At 34.7% G+C, this 26,496-nt stretch overlaps 1 protein-coding gene across 2 annotated transcripts in view; it reads left to right on the plus strand.

The window, feature by feature from the left end:
* The window catches only part of ATAD2B (ATPase family AAA domain containing 2B), a 149,663-nt gene that overhangs the window by 79,321 nt on the left and 43,846 nt on the right, over positions 1–26,496 (plus strand). For both annotated transcript variants that reach the window (XM_037005564.2, XM_037005565.2), the window contains exons 17-19: positions 1,079–1,214; positions 8,537–8,723; positions 18,640–18,825. In XM_037005564.2, coding sequence (XP_036861459.1) covers positions 1,079–1,214; positions 8,537–8,723; positions 18,640–18,825 — 509 coding nt within the window. The remainder of the gene's footprint in view (positions 1–1,078; positions 1,215–8,536; positions 8,724–18,639; positions 18,826–26,496) is intronic.

The following is a 26,496-nucleotide window of genomic DNA, read 5'->3' on the forward strand; positions in this document are numbered from 1 at the left end:
TGAAGTATAGCTATTAATACATCAGAGTGTAGTCCAGGGATTTTTAAGTATTGTACTCTCAATAGAGATTTTAGGTCCAGTTAGTCTGTTGAGTAGAAACTTAAGACCCATACAGAGACTAAAGTTACTTTAAGTAGTGCATTTTTAAAATGGGCTTTGTGTCCATTGACTTCCTTACTTCCTTCTTAACTAGACCAGGTTTTCCTTAAAAAAGGTGTGTAAGTCAATGAAATATTATTCAGCCATAAGAAGCAAACAAATCCTACCATGTACAACAACATGGATGGAGCTAGAGGGTATGATGATCAGTGAAATAAGCCAGGTGGAGAAAGGCAAGTATCAGATGATTTCACTCATCTATGGAGTATAAGAACAAAGAAAAAACTAAAGGAACAAAACAACAGCAGACCTACAGAACCCAAGAATGGACTAACAGTTACCAAAGGGAAAGGGACTGGGGAGGATGGGTGGGAAGGGAGGCATAAAGGGGAAAAAGGAGCATCATGATAAACACACATAATGTAGCGGGCGGGGGAACTCGGGAAAGTCAGTTTATACAGAGAAGACAAGTAGTAACTCTACAGCATCTTACTACACCGATGGACAGTGACTGTAATGGGGTATGTGGGGAGAACTTGATAATAGGAGGAGTCTAGTAACCATAATGTTGTTCAAGTAATTGTACATTAACAATACCAAAAAAAAAAAAAAAGGTAAGTATGTGTGTGTCATGTGAAAAAATAATTTGTTCCCTGTTACTTATTTAAGGACTGGCCATAACTCAAGAACCCTAATTAATTAGACCACATGTCTTATTTAGTTGATGAAGTCTCCCAAATTACATCTTGTAACACTTAAGTAGTCTGTAAAGTAATGTAAAATAATTACATTAATACCATTTATAAATTATTCAAAATACTGTAGTTTGTCATTATACCTGGTCAATGTGTATTATTTGAAAGATAACTTAGCAGTTAATGTCACTTGATATTTAAATCAATTTTTCTTAGCTTTGGGTAGAGCACTAATATTAAGTGACTTTATAAGCCTCAGAATCTTTGTAATTTTTTTTTTACAGATATAGAAACTCTAGTTTTAGATGATAGTGAAGATGAGAATGCTTTATCAATTTTTGAGACCAGTTGTCACTCAGGATCACCAAAGAAACAGTCATCAGCTGCTGCTGTACACAAACCCTACCTTCATTTTACAAGGTAAGTAATTTATAGCAAATTTCTTTGAATTTAGAGTGATTTTTACTACTTTATGGTTAGAATTATAGTATATTTCACTTAATGGCAACCTATTGTAAAAGGACTTTGTTTTCCTGTTTTAAGACACAATTCTGAAAACTTCTGTGTATACTTTTTTGTGTGGTAATCAATTGGTTTATTGGTAAACTAAAGAATTTTTTTTCTAACTGTGTAATTTTTTTTTTCTTAAGCAGGGTGAAGGAAGGGTTCTTTGGAAAGTCAACTCATATCCCCAGTTTTATTGCTTTTTGTTTGAAAATGGACAGAAATGAAATAATTATCATGATCAACAGTATTTTAACTTGTAATAAGTTTTTGATAATAGTGTTAAAAAGATTTTGAATTAGAAATTGTTTTGTAATTAAACAGCAAACATTTTGATTCTCCAAAACCTCATTAGTTTATACTTCCTTTGTGTTTTTTCTGTTAACATATACCTTTATCTATGTTAAAGCAGTGTTTGCTGTGCACTTTAATGGATAGTTTTAGTGATAATGTAATTTTAAATTAAGAGACCAAATAGTTTTCAAATACAACATCATCACTCAAATTTACATAATTAGCATGATAGTTAAAGGACCAGAATGCTTCAGTCAGGTAGGTCTAATAGTATTTTATTAGAGGAGGCTGGATTGTGTGTACTTCTAAGTAATATTTTAAAAAGATGTATATTTGGAGTAAATTTAAGTCTTTAACTTGAAGTTTCTTCCATGTAGATTTTGGTGAAATGTCAGTTTATTTGCACTGATATCTTTTTTTGTTTTTAATTTTTAAATGAGACTAAATCTCTTTATTTACTCTTTTTGATGTATTCTTTAACAGTAAGCTCTTCTATTAGAAGTTTTTTCTTCTACTCTAGATCCTTTTATCCCTTCAGGGAAGTTTTCTTTCAGTAATTACACAGATTAGACTCTTTCAATAATTGTACAGATCTGTTTTATTGATGGCTAAGCATAAACCAAATAATTGTTTTACTTTAACCTGGCTAGCCTGTCTTTGTGTGTATGTGTGTTGTTTTGAGTTTTATTCATTTGAATTTGAAATATACAATAACAGGAGCTAATATACCATCGAAAGACATATGTTCCAATTTTATAAGATAGCTCTGTTGTCACTAATGTGATATAGAAATAGATTTTGATATTAGAAAATTTCATGTGCAGTTTTTAGTTTGACTTTTTATTAAGAACATTCTTTGCCACTGACTGACTGACAGTCAGTGACTGATATGGCTCATTTTGTTTGATTTAGCCTTTCTGAAGGAATTGGTTTAATTTTAGCTTGTTTTTACATATGCTTTTCTAGTTAATTGGTTTGACTTCAATTTAATTGTGAGAGATGTGTGTCCTAGCTTTTTTGGTCTAAATATTTGGATAAATTAGTCAATTTCTTTATTCATCCACCCATTCTGCCGATTTTTATGTGTTTATGCCAGGCACTGTACTTTGTACTGGAAACATAAGCGTAAATAAGGTATAATGTATTTTTTACTCTGGAGAAGTTCCTTTTATTGGGAGTGACAAACATTGTGATATGGGTCAAGTGTATGAAAGCAGAACTAAGAAGCTTCCATTGGGAAATCAAGGAAGACTTCACAGAAGAAATGGTGACATTTGCTGTCCTTTTGAGTATGAAGAGATGAGAGTTAGCATCTGATGCTCGTTACAAACTAGACATTTGGTAGCTTTATAAAGCTTGGGGGTTTATATATAGTAATACATATAGGTTTCTCAACAATCATAGCATTTGTGATTCATCATTTTATAGACAAGGAAACTGGAACACAAAGAAGCTAAGTAAATTGTTCATAATCATTCTGCTAGCAGGTAGCAGAAGCCAGACTCCATACTGTTTATTTCCTGGGATCATATTCTTTATGTTATAATATGCAGTTTCCAAATTGGTTTCTGAGCTTTATAAGTAGATGGGGAATTGTATTGCTCTTTTGCTTTGGTTAGCCAGTATGCTTTTTCACACTTTCCAAGAAGTGTACATTTTAGAATATAGATCTTTAGTAAGAACTACATAGGCTTTTTTCTTGTTGTTAGTTTGGTTTCATTTGGTTTTCTGTTTGAACAAATAATGTGTTAGCATGTGAGATCAATACAAAGGTGCTACACAAGTAGAAAGCATGACTTTAAAGCTGGTCTCTGTAATAGTAGCTTGGTTATTGCTGGTAGGTTTCTGTTTCTAGAAATAGTTTCCTAAAACAGTGTTGAAATCTTTAATTAGATTTAAAATGAACTCCAGACATTTAAGGTCTTTCAATCTGGTAGAGAACTCTTATGATGGAAAACAAGTTTCCTTTCTTACTGTATATCACTATAAGAGGGTTAGAAATAGAGCTTGCTGAGGTTTTCCAAATGAAAGTAGCTTTGTTTTATTCTGATGAGAAAGATAATATACTCTGTAGAAAATTCAAGTAATAAGAATAAAAAGAAGAAAGTAAAAATTAAAGCCCAAGCACCTAAAGGTAGTATTTGTTAAAGTTTTGGTGACCACACTTCCATATTTGTATGCATATTGACAGGTCCACATACTATTTTATATAAATTATATCCTCCTCTGAGGTTGTTAATATAACTTGCTTTTTTTAATCCACTGTTGCATTGTTATTTCATGTCAGCATCTGCTTAATGTCAATCTTTTAAAATAACTACATAACATTATATTTTATGGGTATTCTGTAATTTATATAATGTTATTGATAAAAATGGATTAAACAGTGCTGTGATAGGTGTCTTTCTAAGTATACATCTTTATACCATTATCTGATTCAGGTGGTAGGATAAAATTTAAAAACTATGATTGCTCTGTCAAGGATATACATTGAAAAACTTGAAGTTGTTAAATTGCATTCCAGAAAGTTACCAGTTTACATTTTTACCACTAATGTATGAGTTCTTTTTCTTACACCCTTATCAATTCAGGGCACTATTTGTCTTTTTAAATCTTTGCCAACCAAATAGATGAAAATCATAACTTTTCTTTGTTTGAATCATTCATTCTTTCATATATTTATTCACTCATTCAGGTATTTTGTCACAGTGCCTATCGTCATGTGCCAGATACTGTCCTACTAGGTATTAGAATATGTCAGTGAACCGAAGTGAATCTAATATCCCAGCCCGCATTCAGCTTACATTTTAGATGGAGACAGACAGTAAAACAAGTATAAAAACAAGATAAAATGTTAGAAGAAAGGTGCTATAAAAAATGTAGAGAATGCAGAGAGGTAAGGGAGTGGGATGAGTTGTGGAATATCCTTGGATATTGACATATATTTGACATATTTGCAAAACTTAATTTTGGAACACTGTACTTTTCCCATGTCCCTTAGTCATAAGAATACCAATTTTCCCACCATCTTTTCACTAATAATAGGTACTAAAAATTTAAGTTTATTAATCTAACAGTTAAGATTTGTTCCTCATTATTTTCACATTTTTTAATCTCTTAATAAGTACCAAATCTTTCCCAAGCCTAGATTACCCTTGAGCTTTAGACCCTGTCCAACTGCTTCTCTTCCTTTGTTGTGCCACAGATTTTTCAGTATATACTAGATTGTGCTTCTCTTCCTTTTCCTGTGAGTCCTGTGAGTTGCCATCCGTTCACTCTTCCCAAAGAAATTTGGACAGTATCCTCAACTCCTCCCTCTTTCTTCCCTTCTGTGTCTAGTCAGTGTCTAAATGCTGTTGATTTTCCTTATTAAATAAGTCTCTTTTGAGGCTGTGCCCCTATTTTTTTTTTATTAAAGTGTTGATATACACTCTTATGAAGTTTTCACATGAAAAACAATGTGGTTACTACATTCACCCATATTATTGAGCTCCCCTCATACCCCATTGCAGTCACTGTCTATCAGTGTAGTAAGATGCCACAGAGTCACTACTTGGCTTCTCTGTGCTACACTGTCTTTCCCATGATTCCCCCCACACCTTGTGTACTAATGATAATAATAGCCCCAGTCCCTTTCTTCCCCCCTCCCACCTGCCCTCCCCACCCCTCTCCTTTGGTAACTGCTAATCCCCATTGTGAGTCAGCTGCTGTTTTGTTCCTTCAGTTTTTTCTTTGTTCTTATTCTCCACAGATGAGTGAAATCATTTGGTACTTGTCTTTTTCTGCCTGGATTATTTCACTGAGCATAATACCCTCTAGCTCCGTCCATGTTTGTTGCAAATGGTAGGATTTGTTTTCTTCTTATGGCTGAATCATATTCCATTGTGTATATGTACCACCTCTTCTTTACCATTCATCTACTGATGGACACTTACGTTGCTTCCATTTCTTGGCTATTGTAAATAGTGCTGCGATAAACATAGGGGTGCATATGTCTTTGTCAAACTGGGCTGCTGTATTCTTAGGGTAAATTCCTAGAAGTGGAATTCCTGGATCAAATGGTATTTCTATTTTGAGCTTTTTGAGGAACCTCCATATTGCTTTCCACAATGGTTGAACTAATTTACATTCCCACCAGCAGTGTAGGAGGGTTCCCCTTTCTCCACAACCTCGCCAACATTTGTTGTTGTTTGTCTTTTGGATGGTGGCGATCCTTACTGGTGTGAGGTGATACCTCATTGTAGTTTTAATTTGCATTTCTCTGATAATTAGCGATGTGGAGCATCTTTTCATGTGTCTGTTGTCTGCCCCTATTCTTGATTAGACCCTCATTAACATCTCATGCCTGGATTATTAAAGCAGTCGCCTAACTGGTCATCTTCCTTCTGTTTGCTTCTTCCAAAATTCTTTCCTTTACTTACATACTGAGCTAGAGTTGTCTTTCAGAAACATGTCATTTCTCTTTCTTAAGCATCTTTATGCTTCCTTACTGTCTTCAGTGTACATTCCAAACTTTCAACATGGCTTGTAAAACCATTCATAGCCCTTCATAGTCTGATTCTCTTTCCTTCTTCCCTTCCTAACCCCAGTACCTATACCCTTATGTTGCCCTGAAATTTTGAAAGAAGATGACTGTATGCACTGTGTCATTTACCCCAAGGGTCCAAGAGCTTTTTAATAACTTAGCCTCTCTGGTCCTTTTCACATCCTGTTTTTATTTCTTGGAATTCATCCTTTCTCCTTCTACTTGTTGTTTTTATTTTGGTTACACCTTCCCAGGAAAGCCTTTTGTGAGTCTCTAATTGGGGTCTCTCATAGCACGTTATACTTAATCAGGGCTGCTTATTTATCTCACTGAATTATAGTAATTTCCATATTCCTTTTTCCACTAAATACCATCTAGATATGAGCTCTATGATAACAGTGGTATAGGGCTGAGGCATTCAGTATAGAGAGCATTCTTTAATTGTTAAATGAATGAACAGTAAGAAAAATCTTGTCTGTTTTCTTTTTGAATTGTCTGTTTTATGTCCTTTGCCCATGAAAGTTATTTTTTGTTAAACATTATGCATATAAGCTCATTATGCATTAAGAACCATTCCTGTTAATGGCAGATCTTTGTCTCATTTGGTTGTTTGCCATTTGGTTCATGTTGCAGTTTTTGAGCTACAAAAGTTTTTAGATTTTTATGAGTTAAAAGTTCATGAGTCTTACTGTTTCTTACTTGGTTTCTCTGTTAGAACTCATTTTATTTATTCTGTGAAATGAGGATCTGAATGCTGTTTTTAAAGCATCATTTATTTTATAATCTATCCCTGTTCCACTTACTTTTTAAACTTAGTTATCTTATATAAAATTCTTTCAATTACTATGATTTGTTTCCTGTGCTATTATGTTTCCCTGATCTTTGTTTCTTTTGTGTATTTACATTCTGTTCTATTATTTTATTCTATAATATGTTTCAGTGTAAAGTAGGGCACATTTTAACATCGTGGTTGAGAACCTTGGCTTCACAATTATGTGGACCTGAATGAGAATTTGTACTGTCACCACCCAATTTTACAATGTTATACCCAAACTCTCTGAGCCTTGGTTTCTTTACCTGTTTAGTAAGAGGAAACTATTTCATAGAATTGTTAAGAAAAACAAGAAGTCTATAAGAAGTATTATTTCTAAAACAGGTTTAAATGTTCTAAAATCAGAGCTAGCACACTTTTCCAGAATTTTCTTGATGTTCTTACTTGATAATTCTTTCAGATATGTCGTAGATAAATTTTAAATATCCCTCTCTCCCTCAAATTCTTTTGGGATTTTTGTTTGAGTTCTTAAATGTATGAAACAAAATACTGTAAACTGTATTATAGTTTAAAGTACATACAAATACATACTTTTATATAACTATGGTTAACTATAAATGTATTAGGAAGAATTAACATCTTCATATTCAGGCTCAGGATGTATTCTATATAATTTCACCCTTTCTTGCTAAGATCATTTAGTATTGTTTGTTTTATCATTTGTATTTTTACAGTTGTGAATAGAATCTCCATATTGGTTATTGTTGATATTTAGGAAAGCTTTTGATTTTTCTATTTCTGTTTTTTGTCTTATTTCTTTGCTGGTAGATTCTGTCATATTAGTTGATTCTCTTGCATTTTCTAGTGCATAATCATATCCTTTACAATAGTGTCTCCCTATTTTCTTTCCATTAGTTCCATTTTTTATTTGTTTTAGTCTTACTGCATTGCATAGAATTTCCTGCATTATTTGTAGTGATAGGAGATAAACTTGTTTTATTTATCATTTTAATGGTGTTACAGAGTCCTGAGAATACAACTTCAATTTTACTTAATATGTTTTGTTAATTTTGCTTTCTTTAGTGTAGGGCTGTAAATGTCATGTATTTAGGGTAAGACCAGTTTTTTCATTGGCCCAAAGACAAAATTTGCTACCACTGAAAAAATCTTACCTTTTTTTTTTTCTATTTTAAAAATTGTGGTAAAAATCCATAACATTTACCATTTTAACCATTTAAAAAAGTCCTGCATCTTGGTGAATATTCAGAATATTTGTTTGGACAAGTAGGATTTTTAACATTTGGATAACTAGTAACTAGATCACACTTAGTGTCTGAAGTATTTTCCAAGTTAATATATGTGATATGATAATATATGTGATATGATAGGATAAATACCCAGGTATTTTTACTTTCTTTTTGAATGGATTTTTATACTTTTACATCTTGTTTATTAAGATGATCAGAGAGATCAATGTTTTAAAACCATACTTAATGAAAATATGCATTATATTTAAAAAATAAGGATAAGAAAGTTGTATTCACTTGGAGAGACATTCTTTTAACATAACTATTTTGCCTAATATTTCATTTTGATGTTCAGAGTGTATATTTTGAAATAATCATTTATGTCTTACGTATATTGCAGGTCACCATATCATCAGCCAACCTCTTACAGGCCAAGATTATTGCTGTCTGGAGAACGAGGCTCAGGTCAAACTTCTCACCTTGCTCCAGCACTTTTGCACACTCTAGAAAAATTCTCTGTGCACAGACTAGATCTCCCAGCACTTTATTCAGTTAGTGCCAAAACACCTGAAGAATCGTGTGCGCAGGTAGGTTTGCACCATAACAGAGTACTTCCAGCTTTCTTATTATTTATATCTCAGTAGTGTTTTTTCAGTGAACAATAATGTGAGTATCAAGTTTTTGTTTACTCATTAACATTCTATTGCTAAGGCAAAGGGTCCTTTTGATGTGTGACAATTTTTAAAGTGAACTCATTGTTTTTACATTGATACTTAATTCTTTTCTGAAATTTTAGTATCCTGTTTCTTGCATTAAAGTTTCATACAACAGTGTAGAAAGTGAGTTTCTTTTGCCTTTTTCTGGTCTTTTCAAAGCTGTGGTTTCAGAGCCTTTCTACTGTGTACTTAGAGCTTTATAGAAAAGGAAATGATACCCAATTTGAGGTGCCAGCATTTATTAATATAGAAAAGTGAGATCAATTTTAAATTACATATATCTTTATCAGTAGTCAAGTGTGTTTGATGCTTGATTTGCAGCTACTTTATTTGTATTTGCTGGTTTGTGAAAGCAAAGTTCTAGTGGGGCTGTTTATATTTCTTGAGGTTTTAATGTAACTGAATTTACTATGAGTGTGTGATGTTGGAACTAGGGGTTAGGGGGTTAAACTTTTTGATTACCACTTCTGTGTCTCTGACAGTGTCCAGATCATATTAAGTGCCCATTAAGTGTTTGAATAATGTTTCTTATAAACAAATTGGGGAAAGGTATGTCACTTTGTACTTTAATTTTAACTTACTTTTAGATTAGATGACTGTGAGTAGTAACATTTAAGAGCATTGCACACAATTTTTTTCTCATTTATATTTTATAAATATTTAATACATATACATATCTAATTGAAAAACATTCTCTGCATTGTAGCAAGAAGTATATGTTTTATATACTCTTAATTTTTCTTTTACTTACAGTTATCTGGGTATGAACATCCTAGCAGCAGTTCGCTACTTATCAAGCCTTTTATTATAAAGGCATTTTTATTTTCCCAAAACCATAGCCTGAGTAAAAAAAAAAATCTCTGTAATAGTAATTTGCTCCAAGTTTTATATACTTAACTCATCTTGGCTGTCAGTGTTTTCCAATAATGTTGTTTTATATGTTTACTCACATTTTTCCCTTGTAGTGAGACAAAATTATTACAGTTTGTGTGCACTTAAGAGAATTACTACCATTTAAAATAAATCCAAGTGGTTTACTAGGAAAATACATATTAACAAAACCAACCCCAGAGGACAGAGAATCTAAACAGCTGTGGAAAAGGAAATTTAATGTCAAAAGAGCACTAAATCCAGTTTCCAACATGAGTTCTTTTAATCTTAAAGGGTAAGGTAATTTTAATGCTAATCTGTTCCAAAGCATAGGAGAAGGAATGCTGTGAAATCAACAAAAACAGTGATGAGAAACCTTTGAAAGAAGTACTAAGAAAACTGTAAGCTAGTCTCATTTAGACAATGGTCATAAAGAAACTATTACAAACAAAATCTAGTGGCAAAAGAGTAATATACCATACAGAATTGATCTAGACAGACATTAAGAGAGACTCATATTGGGACAGGCACATTGAAGTTAATAAATACTTGCCTGTTATATGACTGTATATTTGGAAGACTTACTTCTTCCAAACAGAAAAACTCTTAGGGACAACAAGAGAATTCTGTAAGATAGATACTTTCAAAGTTAATGTTATAAAATCAGTAGTTTATTTTATACAAACAGGAAGAATTTAGAAATATAATGGAAGAAGAATTTCCATTTAAAATAGCGATTAAGCTTACTTAGGAATTAATTAACCTGCAGGGCCTAAAAGAAGAAAACTAAAAATTCCGTTGAGAACAGTTGAAGAAATGAAAGATACACCTTGTTTTTAATTACTATACTACAGTTCAAAGTGTAGACTCAAATCAGATTGCAAAGATTAAAATCTTAGCTTCTTTGCTTATTGGTTGTGGCTTTGGACAAGTTGCTTAAACTCTTTGATGCTTAATTTTGTCATCAATCAACAAAATGATACTACATAGGATTGTTACAATTATTAAAATAAGCTCATCCAATAGACTTGGCATACTGTATCTAACAGATGTTAGCTGTCATTACGTTTTTCACTGCTACTGCAGCTCCTTCCATAACTAATGTTGGTAGGAATAAAAAAATGGGAAGCTTTGAGTTCTTTTCTAAATTAATATATAAGTTTTGTACAATCTCAATTATAGTCTTCCCAAAGTTGAAGAGGAGAAATTATAAAAGGGCTCCGTTTCCTGGAAAAATGTAATGGGGGAGTCCTACCAGATTTTTGAACATGTAATAGACCTACAATAATGAATAATTTGTGCCTATATAGGGATAGAAAAATAAAGTAATAAGCAGTAGAGACAATTCATTTTTAGGCCTATGTAGAAATGAGAATTCAATATCTGATGATGATGATGATAATTGGTATCAGTAGATAGACTAGATGGATTATTTAATAAGTGGTCTTGGAAAACTGGCTGGCTGTATGAGGGGAAAAAGAAAAACATAAAAAAACCCAAAAAACTCAATTTCCTGTCCTTTTCTGTAGCCCCCAAATAAATTCTAGATTATTAATGGAACTATAAGAGTGTTGGGAGAATTTTCAACTCAATATATTATTTTGGATATGAGAAAGTAATTTCTGAGCAATGAACAAAATCCAGAAGACATAACTGTATGAACAAATTTGACTTAAAATTTATTAATTACACATGGGAAAAATATTCTTTAAATAAATTGAATACATAGCCTGGTAAAAAGTATATTTGTAACACACATGCACACATGTCAAGGACAAATTGTTTAAATATACAAAAATGTGTTAAAATCTGTAAGAATAATAACACCCTAATGCAAAAACTAGCAAAATAAGGGCAAACCATTTACAAGGAGAAAAAAAAAACAGAAAAAGCAAAAAAAAATTTTTTTGAAAAGATTTTTAGTCCCACTTGTAAGAGAAAAAAATGTAAATCACAGCAGCAAGATACTATTTTTTAAACTGCTATCAGGTTTGTAAAAATAAAAGCTTGGTAATGCCTAATGCTGGAGATTTGAGACACTTATACTTGGTAAGTGGAAATTAAATTTATTTAAAGATTTTGGAGTTAAAAATTTTTTAAAATAAAACTTAAAAAATCTCTTCTAAATTTGAAGTATATATACCTTTTGACCCAGGAATTTTACATTAAGGAATTTTTCCTAAACATATATTAGTTGTAATACTACTGAATATATGATATGTGTGATAATTCATCATAGAATTGTGTAGAATTGCCAAATAATACAAGACAGAAAGAAACAAATTAAGTGTCCATTAATGGTGGACTGGCTAAAATAAATCCTGGTATGTCCTTACGTACAAAAGAATACTATGAAGCTATTAACAAAAATAAGGTAGATTTACATAGGCTGATGTGGAAAGATGAAGGAGATACAAGTGAAAAGAATAAGTTTTAAAGCATTCTATGTAACTATGATCTTTGAGTAGAGAAAGCTTAAGAAATATATATTCATGCTTATATGTAAGCAGAAATTCTTTTTATTGAAGTATCATTGATATACAATCTTATGTTGGTTTCAAATACACAATGCAGTGGTTCAACAGTTACCCATATTATTAAATCCTTACCCCCTCTAGAGCAGTTACTATCTATCAATGTAGTAAGATGTTGCCGAATCAGCTGTATTGTCCATGCTGTACTACTGTCCCTGTGACTAACTTATATTGTGCTTGTGAATTACTGTGCCCTTTTATCCCCTTCTCTCTCCTCCCCTCCCCTTTTGCTAATCACTATTCCCTTCTCGGGGTCTGTGAGTCTACTGATATTTTGTTCCTTCTGTTTTATATAAGCAGAAATTTTGTCCTAGAATATCCTCAAAAGACTGTTAATAATTGTTTCCTTGACTTGGGGGAAGGAATTTGGAGGATTGGGGAATGGATAAATTTTGTCATTTTATTTTACATTCTTCTGTATTGTTTGTATTTTTTCTCTTTTTAAATGTGTATTTGACAGTATCAAACAAACTAAAGATAAAATCACTTTGAAAGCAGAACATTTCCAAAGTGAGAGGGTATTCTATCTATAGTTGTTCCTTATGGCTAATGTGTATATATTCACAAAGACATTACTTAATGTTAGTTAAGGAAATAATTACAATTAGGTAGCATTGTAGAAAACTATACTTTGATCTTACTTGGATCCTAGGATTTTTTCTGAATCCTACTTGGTATCATTGGTCTGAATTTGAGTTTTAACTGCATATTCTTTTGTCTCTAACATTTCTTAGCTTTCACTACTTTTTTTTAATCAAGTTGGTATCACTTCATAGTGGAAAGCTACAAAAGCCCATTATTTCTTGTTTTGTTTGTGTAACACAGCATCTAGTACATTAAGACATCTCACCTTTACTTTTGCCGGTGGGCTTCTGGGTTATAAGTAGAACTTACTTTAAGCGACTACCACCTCGATGTCCAGTTTGTCCAGAACTGAGTCACAATTTTGTAGTCACTGTAGCCAAAGCTCAGACTTTCTCTGTGTGCTGGCCAGAGACCAGACAGACTGTTTTGATGAATGTCTAATTATTTATATCTTAACTGAATATTTAAAATTGTTTTAAATTCATAGATATAATACTATTTCTTCTAAAGAATTTCTCCAAAAAGAGGCTCTCATTTAATGAAACCGGTTTTTTCTTAATTTGTAGAGATTGACAAGCTTAGTTATAAGTAGGTATAGAAGTCCTAGAGAAGAGAGTGTGTGAGTCAAGTGCTGAAATGCTGGAAAGATTTAAACCCCCTTTTCTTTATTTTTTCTGTTCTGTATTCCCTATTCTTTCTTCCCTTTTGCCTTAATTTCTCTTGGGAGCTAGTCCCCCTGTAGTCAGGGTTATCTCTAGATAGATGTGGAATAAAAGGGTTCGGTCTGTGGCAAATTGTTCTTCTGTGCTCTTTTCCTCATCCTCTCAGGTACTTAATATAAATTAAATTGGGTTATTTAATAGTTAACATAAACATGAAAGATAGTCTTAAAGGAAAGAAGTTTGAATCACCTTTAAAGGGCTGTATTTATATGTGTGATAAGATGGAATGGGGAAGAACCCTGCTTGATATTTCTTTATACTGTGGTGATCATGTTTAATTCTATGTCTGTTCTTTAGAGCATATCACACAAGCGAATTTATGATAAAACTTCTTTTTCTCCTTTTGACTGCCTCAGCTATTGATTAATATTGTCAATTGTGTGCAAAGTGGTAGAGGAGTTAGTGTTTGCTTTAGGTTTTCTCATTGTTGCTTAATATCTCCTGGGTATGCTTGTTGTAATTTCTGATTCTCTGACTCCACCACCAGAGCTTCTGTTTCATTAAATTCTCAGGAATCTGCACTTTAAACATACATCCCAGGTGTTAACTATTCTAGGTCTTCAGTAGATCACACATTGAGATACTGTACTCTAGCTGATCACTGGACACTAGTTAAACATTTATTACTGAAACAATTGCCATAGTTCATAAAGTAGCTGTTTGTGTGTGTATGTATGTATGTATGTATGTATGTATGTATGTTACTGAGTCTTCAGAGGCTCTGGAAAACACTGATGTAGCCTCAAAGATTTATGCTCATCCCATTAAGTTCACAAGTAATTATGGAGGCCTACAACAAGGCTAGAGATGTTATCTGTAGTAAAAGACATATCTGTATTAATACTCAAAAAAAAAAAGCAACAACTATGATTCTCCTTTCCTGACATTTTCAAATTTTTTTGCTTTGCTTCTTGTATTATTTCTACTGTTGATTTAGGACAATAAGAATTGATGAGAGTGTTGTATTTTACCTTTTTCATTAATGCAGAAGTATGATTGAATTGGTAAATTTATGTGTAGTCTGTCAAAAGCTTTGGAGTTTGGGTACTATATGGTGTTACAAATACTTTCAAATGGTTAATAAGGTCTTCTTTAGTGAACATTTTAGTATTTTTCTTTTGTTCAGAAGGAAATTGTATCTGGAAATTCTCAGGGGAAATCCTTTTTTGGCTAAGTAGCATTTAGGAATTAATATATTTACCTGTGTGTATATTTGGATGCTCTTGTGTTTGTGTATAAGGGTTTCTGAATTTCTCCACAGCAGCCTGTGTATACTGTTGATACTCTTGTACAAGTTTGCACATGTGTGTTTTATATAGCAAACAACTTTTTAAAAATTTTGAGTAGGAAGAAATAAATTATCCTGGTCCAGAGTGTGTATCACATTTACTAAAATTCTTGAAGTTTTTAGGCAATGAAAATACCAGAAGAAGAATTTGGGTGATTTAATTTTCATAAAATGTTGATTCTTATTACAACCATCATTCAAAAATTCTAGTATGGTTGTGTTTTTATAACAAGCGGATTTTGCATGCTTGTAAAGAAATTAGGCACTTTATTTCTTGAATCCTGAATCTTCATATCCCAGACAGTACATTCTTTTCACAGAGATGCTCAGTAAGTCTTAGGTAAATAAAATATAAATGGAGGAAAGTGATATACATGGAATAATTTTAATATTTTGTGATAGCATGGCGTAGGGAATTAAACTTATTTTAATAGTGCTTTTTGATTTTCATAAAAATTGAGAATATTTTTGCTCCCAAGATTTTCCTTTTACTTACATTTTATAATTTTAGCACATTTATAATATTATAATGTGACCAAGACAAATTCTGGAAGTTTATTGATGACAAAAGTTGTTTTCCTCTTTCTCATGTAGACCCTTTTAAGAAAATGAAAACCATACTGGCTTGGAACTTTCTGCTTCGTTCACATTTGTATTTACAATTGTTTTGTTTTTCAGTATCTAAAGAAAGTGGCTTGTTCTGGGCTATTTTACATTCTTAATTTTTAAAATACAGTAAATTTTAATACATTGTACTTTTTAATTTGGCAGCTAAAGTACTGACTTGAAAGTTTAGCTTTAGAGATGGTAAGAACTCATAAATATAGGTGTGGTTATATTATTAGTGCTTCCTTGTTTGGGTACTTCTAACTTCAGTGGCCTGATTTTTGCCTTTCATATCTTTAATATTCAGAGGAAGTGGTTGTGATTTTTTTTTTCAAGTAAAGAAACTTTAAAAATGTTGCATAAGAGATCATGATATCTGAGGCAAGAAGTGGCCAGAAGGATATAGAATATATTGTTTAAAGAATCAAAATGAACAGTTCACATACACTGGTGTTTGTTCATTTTATTTGTGCAAGAGTGCTGGTCATGTCAGAGGTATTTGAAACGGTTGGTTCAGTAATTTGGCCTACTGTCTTTTTTTCTCTATAACAGTTTTTCTGTTTTCTACTACACCTTGCACATCCACCAATCCAAGACACCCTATAGGTGAGTATTTTTTCTAGTTATCAAATGGCATCACTTGTTCCCAAGACAGTTGCCGCTTCACTAAAATTAGGCTTAATTTTTCTACTCTGAATTATCTGGTTAATTGATTTTACAGAGTGTCTCTTATTCCACAACTTAAAAAAGTTACCAGCAAACCACTGAAGAGCTATTTTTACATTATAGAAAGATCACAACAGGATTAAAACTTTTTTCTGATTTTTTAAATACTATCTTTGGATCTATTCTTTTTGAATTTTCATTACAGAAACTGGAGAATTAGAACATGTTGGCTATACATTTAGAGAAAAATATGAAAGTTTATTTTACTATTCTGAGATAACTTGGAGTAAGGAATTAGAAAACTTTAGTAGAGCTTTTAAATTTTTCTAGAAAATCTCAAATCAGGTAATTATATATTCATGGGGCAGAAAGCCTAACCATTTATATTTTTCTATTAAAAAAAAGTCTTAGACGTTTTCCTTTTCCTCCTCTAAATTATCAAATATAATTTTAAAAATTCTATTAATAAAGATACTTTCCTAAAGCCCTTACTAATAAAATGGTCAATAGACTATCATGTTCATTTTGTAAATTTTGAGAGGATTGAATGAAAAGAGGAAAGAAATAGAAAAAAACTCCCAACTCTTTGAGTTGGTGATACATGTATATCTAGTTCAGCCTTGCAAATAAGTTAAAGAACTGATAGTACTGTGTTATTTAATTGTGGCTCTGAAAAGGTTTTTATTATCACAACATTCTGTTGCTTTGCCCATACTCGATACTTGTTAGCAGCTAGATGTTCTCAACATATATTCCTAGAAAGCCTAACCTACAAGTACTAGAATGAAAGGCAGAATTTCATTTTTTTTAAAGGCATGTTTTCTCATCTCTTCCTGGGCATGTGGTACTTGCATGGCTGAATTAGGTGGTTAGTTTTGTGAGATTTTGCAGGAAGCTATATAACATATTAGTCTTTTTCATATAATCCCCTTTGTTTCCCTGCTGACTCTCCCTAGTTTTACCAGCACAGGGTGGGAGCTGGAAAATGACAGAAGGTGTCGGTCACTGTCTTCCATATACCATGCCTGTTTTGGGTGGCATGTAATAAATTTTTTTTTTTTTAGTCAAATGCCTCACTTTGCCTTTGTGCTCCTGTGTGGTTCCTTCCTTTTGCCAATATTTATGCTTGCTTTTCTCTTATGAATCTTCTACAAGAACTTTGGAAAACAATAATCCTTGGATTTTCAAGATCCAGGATAAGAGGGTACGTGTTTGCAGAAAAGGTCAAAATTTGAGAGTCCTGAAGGAGTTGGTACTGTACAACTGTTCTGGATTGGTGGATATGCAAATATTAAAGGAAGGGAAGGAGCAAATATTACTTTTGATGTGAGTGATCATAACATCTCTATTTCCAGTTTGGGGGATAATTTTTATTTGAGCATCTTTCAGCTGATTTATTATTAAATTGGCCATACATACATTTTATTTTACAGAAGAAGTTTAAAGCTGTATAAAATTTAGTATTTGAAAATTTCGTGCAAGTGGTAGGCTTACTCAGTAAAGAAAATAATCCTTCTGATTCTTAGGACCATTTCTGATAATCACTTTAAGTATTAGATGCTAGTTTTTTTATCTTGTACATTACACAGGTTAATTGAAACATGTTTAAGGGAAAATGGAGAATTTTAGAAACAGAATTCTCACATTAAATTGAAAAGAGAGAATCAGATTTTTATACATATCCCTACACTTGTTTAAAGTATTGAAGAGATGTCATATTAATCTTGGAGAATTTGTTGATAGGCTCTTGAGCTGTTGTTGACATATATGTAAGGGGCAGTAGTTCTGCTTGGCAGCTTACTAATAGCCAACCCTGTCCTTACTAGCGTGTGTTGGCAGAGTGCGACTGAAGTTATAATTAGGACTCTACCACTTGAGGAAACTATATTTTGTATTTTCTGATGATGGGAGTATCTCAGAGCTTTCTGCTAATTTATTTATTTCTCTTTGGAGATGTAAGGGTATTTTGTGACTTGTATTTTATGGAAGATTGAATTAAGGTAATGGGATGTAAATAAACATTTCAGCAGGTAGTTGATTAGTTTTAAGCTCTAGGGTGGTACTCTGGTTAAAATGTTTATTTAATTTGTATGTTTAGAGATTTTAGGCAATGTGCACAAACATGTAAACTCTGTCTTCCTTTTCTTCTTCGTGCTTGCTATCACTCCAACATGGGTGACATATAGATGCATGTTTACCTCTTTATTTGCAGCATATTTTTAGCGGTATTTTGCTTTATTAACTTTACCTAAGTAGAGCAATTTGATACCTTTATATTACTAGTATAAACTGCGTAGGAATAAATAATAAAATGGCAAAAAATACTTCTTTTTTGAGGTAAGGCAAGAGTAGATAGAAGCTGTATGTTAGGCTTTGCATCATATGAACAAATTAAATATTTGGGCTAAAGTAATTACAGTAACAGGGCTGATACACTTCATGTTTTGGGGAACTACTAGGTAAACTTTAGAATAATACCGATTTGATTTTTTAATGCCAGTTGTTTCCTTAATTAGATTTTTCGTGAAGCTCGAAGAACAGTACCTAGTATTGTTTACATGCCTCACATTGGTGATTGGTGGGAAGCTGTCAGTGAAACTGTGAGAGCTACCTTTCTGACATTGCTACAAGATATACCATCATTTTCACCTATATTTTTATTGTCTACCTCTGAAACCATGTACAGTGAACTGCCCGAAGAGGTAAGAACAGATTAATTTTTTACCTTTTCTTATTAAATTGTTTTAAAATAGCTGACTTTGTAAACCTGACACATTTTAATTACTATAAAATTACTACTGTCAAGGTTCATGCCTTGGTTTTACCACTTATTAGCCATGTGACCTTAAGCAAGTTGATTAATGTTTAAAGTTTAAGTTTTCTTTTTTGGTATAACAGTGATGCCTGCCTCAGTGTTGTTGTGAAAATTAAGATAATTCATGCTTTGACCAGAACCCAGGTACACATACACACATAAATTACCACTGAGGAGATTGTTACTGTATCAGAGTCAATTCCATTATAATTAGCCTTATCAATATTAGATCATTGGTTGGGATTTGACCTTTTGGCTTTCATTAGTAAAATCATGTTAAGTTGAATATTATTACTACTGTGCATATTTCTCAAATCTGATATTTACCTTTTAAATTCAAATCCAACTCATTTAATATATTAGAATCAAAGGTAAAGTCACACTTGTTTTAGAAAAATTAGATCAACTCATGTGAATGAAATTGACTTTTAAATAATTGTTTTAGCACCCTGAACTTACTAGGTCTTGAAATAATCTCTTTTAGAAATGCTTAGAAATATTTAGCCCACGTGATAGTTTGTATAAAAGGTGTGCATGTTCTCCAGTGCTGTAATATGCATATGATTACGTACACTTCTGTGAACAGGGTATTTGTTTATGGAGCTCTTTTGTTCTATCACTTCTGTCTTGCTAAAGTGGATTTGTACAGCTTAATGTTATATAAGAAGTCTACTAGCTGTAGAATAATTTATTATTGGTTTTTCAGAATCTGATGCTATTTGAAGACCATTAATCACAATGTTTTACCAGAATGAGGCAGTGAAGTTCATAGGCTGCTGTGCATAGTGAGAGTCAGGAACCCTGAGGTTCTCGCGTCCAAGACATTGCTGCAGATGCTGCTGAACTGCTGATGGACAGTCTTACGCTGGCTCCATGCATACAGCACAGTGGCCCAGTAGTCACCATATGACTAAGTCCTCTTCCTATAGTGTACTCACTGTCTGTCAGTGTGGAAGGGTGTTACAGAATCATTCACGGTATTACCCATACTATACTGCTGTCCCTGTGACCTACTTATATGTGACTGCGAATTATTGTCACTGTTTATTGCCCTACTCCCTGTACAACTCCTTCCCCTGGTAACCACCAGTCCCTTCTCAGTGTCTGTGAGTCTACTGCTGTTTTGTTCCTTCTGTTTACTTTGTTTTTATGTTATACAAATAAGAGAAACCGTAGGATATTTGCTTTTCTCCACCTGGTTAATGCCACTGAGCATAATACCCTCTAGGTCCACCCATGTTGTTGCAAATGGCAGGATTTCCTTTTATGGCTGAATAATATTCCACTTGGTATATGTACCACATCTGTTGATGGACACTTAGGTTGCTTCTGTATCTTGGCTGTTGCAAATAGTGTGGCGATAAACTTAGGGGTGTATGTGTCTTTTTCAATCAGAGATCTTGTTTTCTTCGTGTAAATTCCTAGGAGTGTGGAGTTCCTGAGTCAAATGGTATCTCTATTTCTACTTTTTTGAGGAACCTCCATACTGCTTTCCACAGCAATTGCACCAATTTACATTCCCACCAAAAGTATAGGAGAGTTCCCAGTCTCCAAGACCTCTCCAGCATTTGTTATTTCTTGTCTTTTGGATAGTAGCCATCCTACTGCTGTAAGGTGATATCTCATTTTGGTTTTAATTTGCATTTCCCTGATGATTAGTGATGTGGAGCATCTTTTCATGTGCCTGTTGGCCTTTTGTATTTCTTCTTTGGAGAGCTGTCTGTTCAGGTTGTCTGCCCATTTTTTAATTGGGTTATTTGCTTTTTTGGGTGTTCAGGTGTGTGAGTTCTTTATATATTTTGGATGTTAACCCCTTATCACATATGTCATTTATGAATATATTTTCCTATACTGTAGGATGCCTTTCTGTTCTACTGATGGTGTCCTTTGCTGTACAGAAGCTTTTTAGTTTGATGTAGTCCCATTTGTTCATTTTTGCTTTTGTTTCCCTTGCCCAAGGAGATGTGTTCAGGAAAAAGTTGCTCATGTTTATATTCAAGAAATTTATTTTTTATTTTTTATTTTTATTTTTGGTATCATTAATCTACAATTACAGAAAAAAACATTATGTTTACTAGGTTCCCCCCTTCACCAAGTCCCCCCGACCTACCCCTTCACAGTCACTGTCCATCTGCATAGTAAGATGCTGTAAAATCACTACTTGTCTTCTCTGTGTTGCACAGCCCTCCACGTGCCCCCCCCCCCCACGCACTATACATGCTAATCGTAATGCCCTCTTTTCTTTTTCCCTGCCCTTATCCCTCCCTTCCCACCCATCATCCCCAGTCCCTTTCCCTTTGGTAACTATTAGTCCATTCTTGGGTTCTGTGATTCTGCTGCTGTTTTGTTCCTTCAGTTTTCCTTTGTTCTTATACTCCACATATGAGTGAAATCATTTGGTACTTCTCCTTCTCGGCTTGGCTTATTTCACTGAGCATAATACCCTCTAGCTCCATCCATGTTGTTGCGAATGGTAGGATTTGTTTTTTTCTTATGGCTGTGTAATATTCCATTGTGTATATGTACCACATCTTCTTTATCCATTCATATACTGATGGACATTTAGGTTGCTTCCATATCTTGGCTATTGTAAACAGTGCAGCAATAAACATAGGGGTGCATCTGTCTTTCAAACTGGAGTGCTGCATTCTTAGGGTAAATTCCTAGAAGTGGAATTCCTGGGTCAAATGGTATTCCTATTTTGAGCATTCTGAGGAACCTCCATACTGTTTTCCACAATGGTTGAACTAGTTTACATTCCCACCAGCAGTGTAGGAGGGTTCCCCTTTCTCCACAACCTCACCAACATTTGTTGTTGTTTGTCTTTTCGATGATGGCGATCCTTACTGGTGTGAGGGGATATGTCATTGTGGTTTTAATTTGCATTTCTCTGATGATTAGCGATGTGGAGCATCTTTTCATGTGCATGTTGGCCATCTGGATTTCTTCTTTAGATAACTGTCTATTCAGATCCTCTGCCCGTTTTTTAATTGGATTATTTACTTTTTGTTTGTTGAGGCATGTGAGCTCTTTATTTATTTTGGATGTCAATCCTTTATTGGATCTGTCATTTATGAATATGTTCTCCCATACTGTAGGATACCTTTTTGTTCTATTGATGGTGTCCTTTGCTGTACAGAAGCTTTTTAGCTTGATAGAGTCCCACTTGTTCATTTTTGCTGTTGTTTCCCTTGCCCGGGGAGATATGTTCATGAAGAAGTCACTCATGTTTATGTCCATGAGATTTTTGCCTATGTTTTTTTCTAAGAGTTTTATGGTTTCATGACTTACATTCAGGTCTTTGATCCATTTGGAGTTTACTTTTGTGTATGGGGTTAGACAGTGATCCAGTTTCATTCTCTTACATGTAGCTGTCCAGTTTTGCCAGCACCATCTGTTGAAGAGACTGTCATTTCCCCATTGTATGTCCATGGCTCCTTTATCAAATATTAATTGGCCATGTATGTTTGGGTTAATGTCTGGAGTCTCTATTCTGTTCCACTGGTCTGTGGCTCTGTTCTTGTGCCAGTACCAAATTGTCTTGATTACTATGGCTTTGTAGTAGAACTTGAAGTTGGGGAGCAAGATCCCCCCCACTTTATTCTTCCTTCTCAGGATTGTGTTGGCTATTTGGGGTCTTTGACGGTTCCATATGAATTTTTGAACTATTTGTTCAAGTTCATTGAAGAATGCTGTTGGTAATTTGATAGGGAATGCATCAAATCTGTATATTGCTTTGGGCAGGATGGCCATTTTGATGATATTAATTCTTCTTAGCCAGGAACACGGGATGAGTTTCCATTTGCTAGTGACCTCTTTAATTTCTCTTGAGTGTCTTGTAGTTTTCAGGGTATAGGTCTTTCACTTCCTTGGTTAGGTTTATTCCTAGGTATTTTATTCTTTTTGATGCAATTGTGAATGGAATTGTTTTCCTGATTTCTCTTTCTATTAGTTCATTGTTAGTGTATAGGAAAGCTACAAATTTCTGTGTGTTAATTTTGTATCCTGCAACTTTGCTGTATTCTGATTATTAGTTCTAGTAGTTTTGGAGTGGAGTCTTTAGGGTTTTTTATGTACAAAAGCATGTCATCTGCAAATAGTGACAGTTTGACTTCTTTACCAATCTGAATTCCTTGTATTTCTTTGTTTTGTCTGATTGCCGTGGGTAGGACCTCCAGTACCACGTTGAATAACAGTGGGGAGAGTGGACATCCGTGTCTTGTTCCCGATCTCAGAGGAAAAGCTTTCAGCCTCTCGCTGTTCAGTATGATGTTAGCTGTGGGTTTATCATATACGGCTTTTATTATGTTGAGGTACTTGCCCTCTATGCCCATTTTGTTGAGAGTTTTTATCATGAATGGATGTTGAGTTTTGTGGATTGCTTTTTCAGCATCTATGGAGATGATCATGTGGTTTTTGTCCTTCTTTTTGTTGATGTGGTGGATGATGTTGATGGATTTTTGAATGTTGTACCATCCTTGCATCCCTGGGATGAATCCCACTTGGTCATGGTGTATGATCCTCTTGATGTATTTTTGAATTCGGTTTGCTAATATTTTGTTGAGTATTTTTGCATCTACATTCATCAGGGATATTGGTCTGTAGTTTTCTTTTTTTGTGGTGTCTTTGCCTGGTTTTGGTATTGGAGTGATGCTGGCTTCATAGAATGAGTTTGTAAGTATTCCCTCCTCTTCTATTTTTTGTAAAACTTTAAGGAGAATGGATGTTATGTCTTCTCTGTATGTCTGATAAAATTCCGAGGTAAATCCATCTGGCCCAGGGGTTTTGTTCTTGGGTAGTTCTTTAATTACTGATTCAATTTCTTTGCTGGTAATTGGTCTGTTTAGATTTTCTGTTTCTTTCTGGGTCAATCTTGGAAGGTTGTATTTTTCTAGGAAGTTGTCCATTTCTCCTAGGTTTTCCAGCTTGTTAGCATATAGGTTTTCATAGTATTCTCTAATAATTCTTTGTGTTTCTGTGGGGTCTGTCGTGATTTTTCCTTTCTCGTTTCTAATTCTGTTGATGTGTGTTGATTCTCTTTTTCTCTTAATAAGTCTGGCTAGAGGCTTATCTATTTTGTTTATTTTCTCAAAGAACCAGCTCTTGGTTTCATTGATTGTTTTTTATTGTTTTATTCTTCTCAATTTTATTTATTTCTTCTCTGATCTTTATTATGTCCCTCCTTCTGCTGACCTTAGGCCTCATTTGTTCTTCTTTTTCCAATTTCGATAATTGTGACATTAGACTATTCATTTGGGATTGTTCTTCCTTCTTTAAATATGCCTGGATTGCTATATACTTTCCTCTTAAGACTGCTTTTGCTGCATCCCACAGAAGTTGGGGCTTTGTGTTATTGTTGTCATTTGTTTACATATATTGCTGGATCTCCATTTTAATTTGGTCATTGATCCATTGATTATTTAGGAGCATGTTGTTAAGCCTCCATGTGTTTGTGAGCCCTTTTGCTTTCTTTGTACAATTTATTTCTAGTTTTATACCTTTTTGGTCTGAGAAGTTGGCTAGTAGGATTTCAATCTTTTTAAATTTACTGAGGCTCTTTTTGTGGCCTGGTATGTGGTCTATTCTGGAGAATATTCCATGTGCACTTGAGAAGAATGTGTATCCTGTTGCTTTTGGATGTAGAGTTCTATAGATGTCTATTAGGTCCATCTTTTCTAGCGTGTTGTTCAGTGCATCTGTGTCCTTACTTATTTTCTGTCTGGTGGATATGTCCTTTGGAGTGAGTGGTGTGTTAAAGTCTCCCAAAATGAATGCGTTGCATTCTATTTCCTCCTTTAATACTGTTAGTATTTATTTCACATATATTGGTGCTCCTGTATTGGGGGCATTGAAAGGAAGGAGCGACACAAAGCAGCAATTCACCGGAGAATTCCGCTTTATTAGGGAAAGGTGCTGGGTTATATAGGAAGGGGCATGAGGTGATTGTGGTGTTACTTCTACGGGGCTGGTGGCTGTTGGCTAGGTGCTGGGATTGGGAGGGGGGCGAGAGGTGATTGGGCTTCAGGTGGCGCCGGCAGGAACTGAGGACCCGGAAGAGGAGCAGGAAGTTTGCCATCTTACTGGTGGGGGGCGCTTCATTCCCCCCTTTCTCCTCTATGGGGTTGTGGACGTTGATTTCTCTCTGACTGCTTCCTGCTGAACGGGGGCAGAGAAGGGAGTGAGAGTTTGAGGATTGGGAGGAAAGGGTTGATAGGACTCCCCATAGTAAGGACGAGTAGATGTGGACTTCTTCAGGTTGGAAATCAGTGAAGGTTCCCTGTAACCATAGGTCGAGGACTTGTTGATTCCAATGGTGCCAAGAGGATACGGGTGCCAGAAGCCAGGCGTCTGCGGCCAGTGTTTCCAGGAACTGTTTCCAGCGGGGAGAGGGGTCCATCTCAGCGTGTGGTGATGAGGTTACGTGAGGGTGAGGGATCTTCTGTGGCTAAAAGCTGGTAGTTCCTGAGTAAAAGCTGGTTGAAAGTTTGCTTAGAGATTTTACCGACTTGGGATTTGATAAACTTTACTATACAAGGCAAGAAGAGACAGGCGAGAAGAATGATTATTATGGGGCCTGGAATGGGCCAGAGCCAGGTGAGGAAGGGGTTTGTTAGTATTGAAGAGAATGGGTTGGAATTGGAAGCAGAGTGGAGGCTGGAGGCAAGGTCGGTGAGTTTGGTGATGTCAGTTTCTACAATACCGGATTCGTTGATGTAATAGCAGCACTCTTCTTGAAGGAAGACGCAGGTGCCGCCCTTCTCGGCTGTAAGCAGATCTAATGCCCGCCGGTTTTGAAGGGTGACCTTAGCTAGCAAAATGACCTGTCTTTGGAGAGAGGCCAGGAAATCGGCAGTGGATGTCAGGGCCCCCTCAAGTTTGGTGTTGAGATCTCTAATTGCCCATAGAGAGTAACCCAAGGCTTCCCCTGAAAATCCTGCCCCAATGGCTGAGGTGGCTAGGGAAATACCGACCATAATGGGAAGGAAAGCAGCCCTTCTTGTGCACAAGGGCAAAGGAGGTTGAAGCTCAAGGAATTCTGCCATGCTGTAAAGTGTAAGCTGTGGGATTAGGGTGACGAGAACGCAGGGTGTGCTGGAGTTGGGAGGCAGTGAGTTAAAAAGACTGCCATTACACCAAAAGAAGTGTCCCGGCTGGGTAAAAGTCTTAGAGTTGGAGGTAGGGTTGTGGATAGAGAGACAGTGAAGTGCGCTGGAGGGGGGAGGGGTTGGGCCTACACAGGATGGATGGTGAGATTTTTTGCATATTCTGGTTCCTATAGGGGTATGTCTGCCAGGGGGCAGAGGGGTTGTCCTTCTGTGTGAAAGGAGTAATTGGAAATGTTAAGGGGCACGGCGGCCAGCAGTGGGCGCTGTAGTGATGTGCGCAAGATACAATTGGCGGTGTTAAGGGTGTGTTTGAGAAAGATGGTGGTGTCCTGAATGAGCTGTAACCAAGAGAAGGAGGAATTGGAAGAGGGGCGGGGTGAGAAGATGAAGAGGCGCCGTCAAGAGTTTGGATAATGACTTTTTCGGAATGTCCGATATCGGATGCAACTTGA

Source organism: Manis javanica, chromosome 1, assembly GCF_040802235.1.
Source record: "Manis javanica isolate MJ-LG chromosome 1, MJ_LKY, whole genome shotgun sequence".
In the NCBI taxonomy this organism is placed as follows: Eukaryota; Metazoa; Chordata; class Mammalia; order Pholidota; family Manidae; genus Manis; species Manis javanica.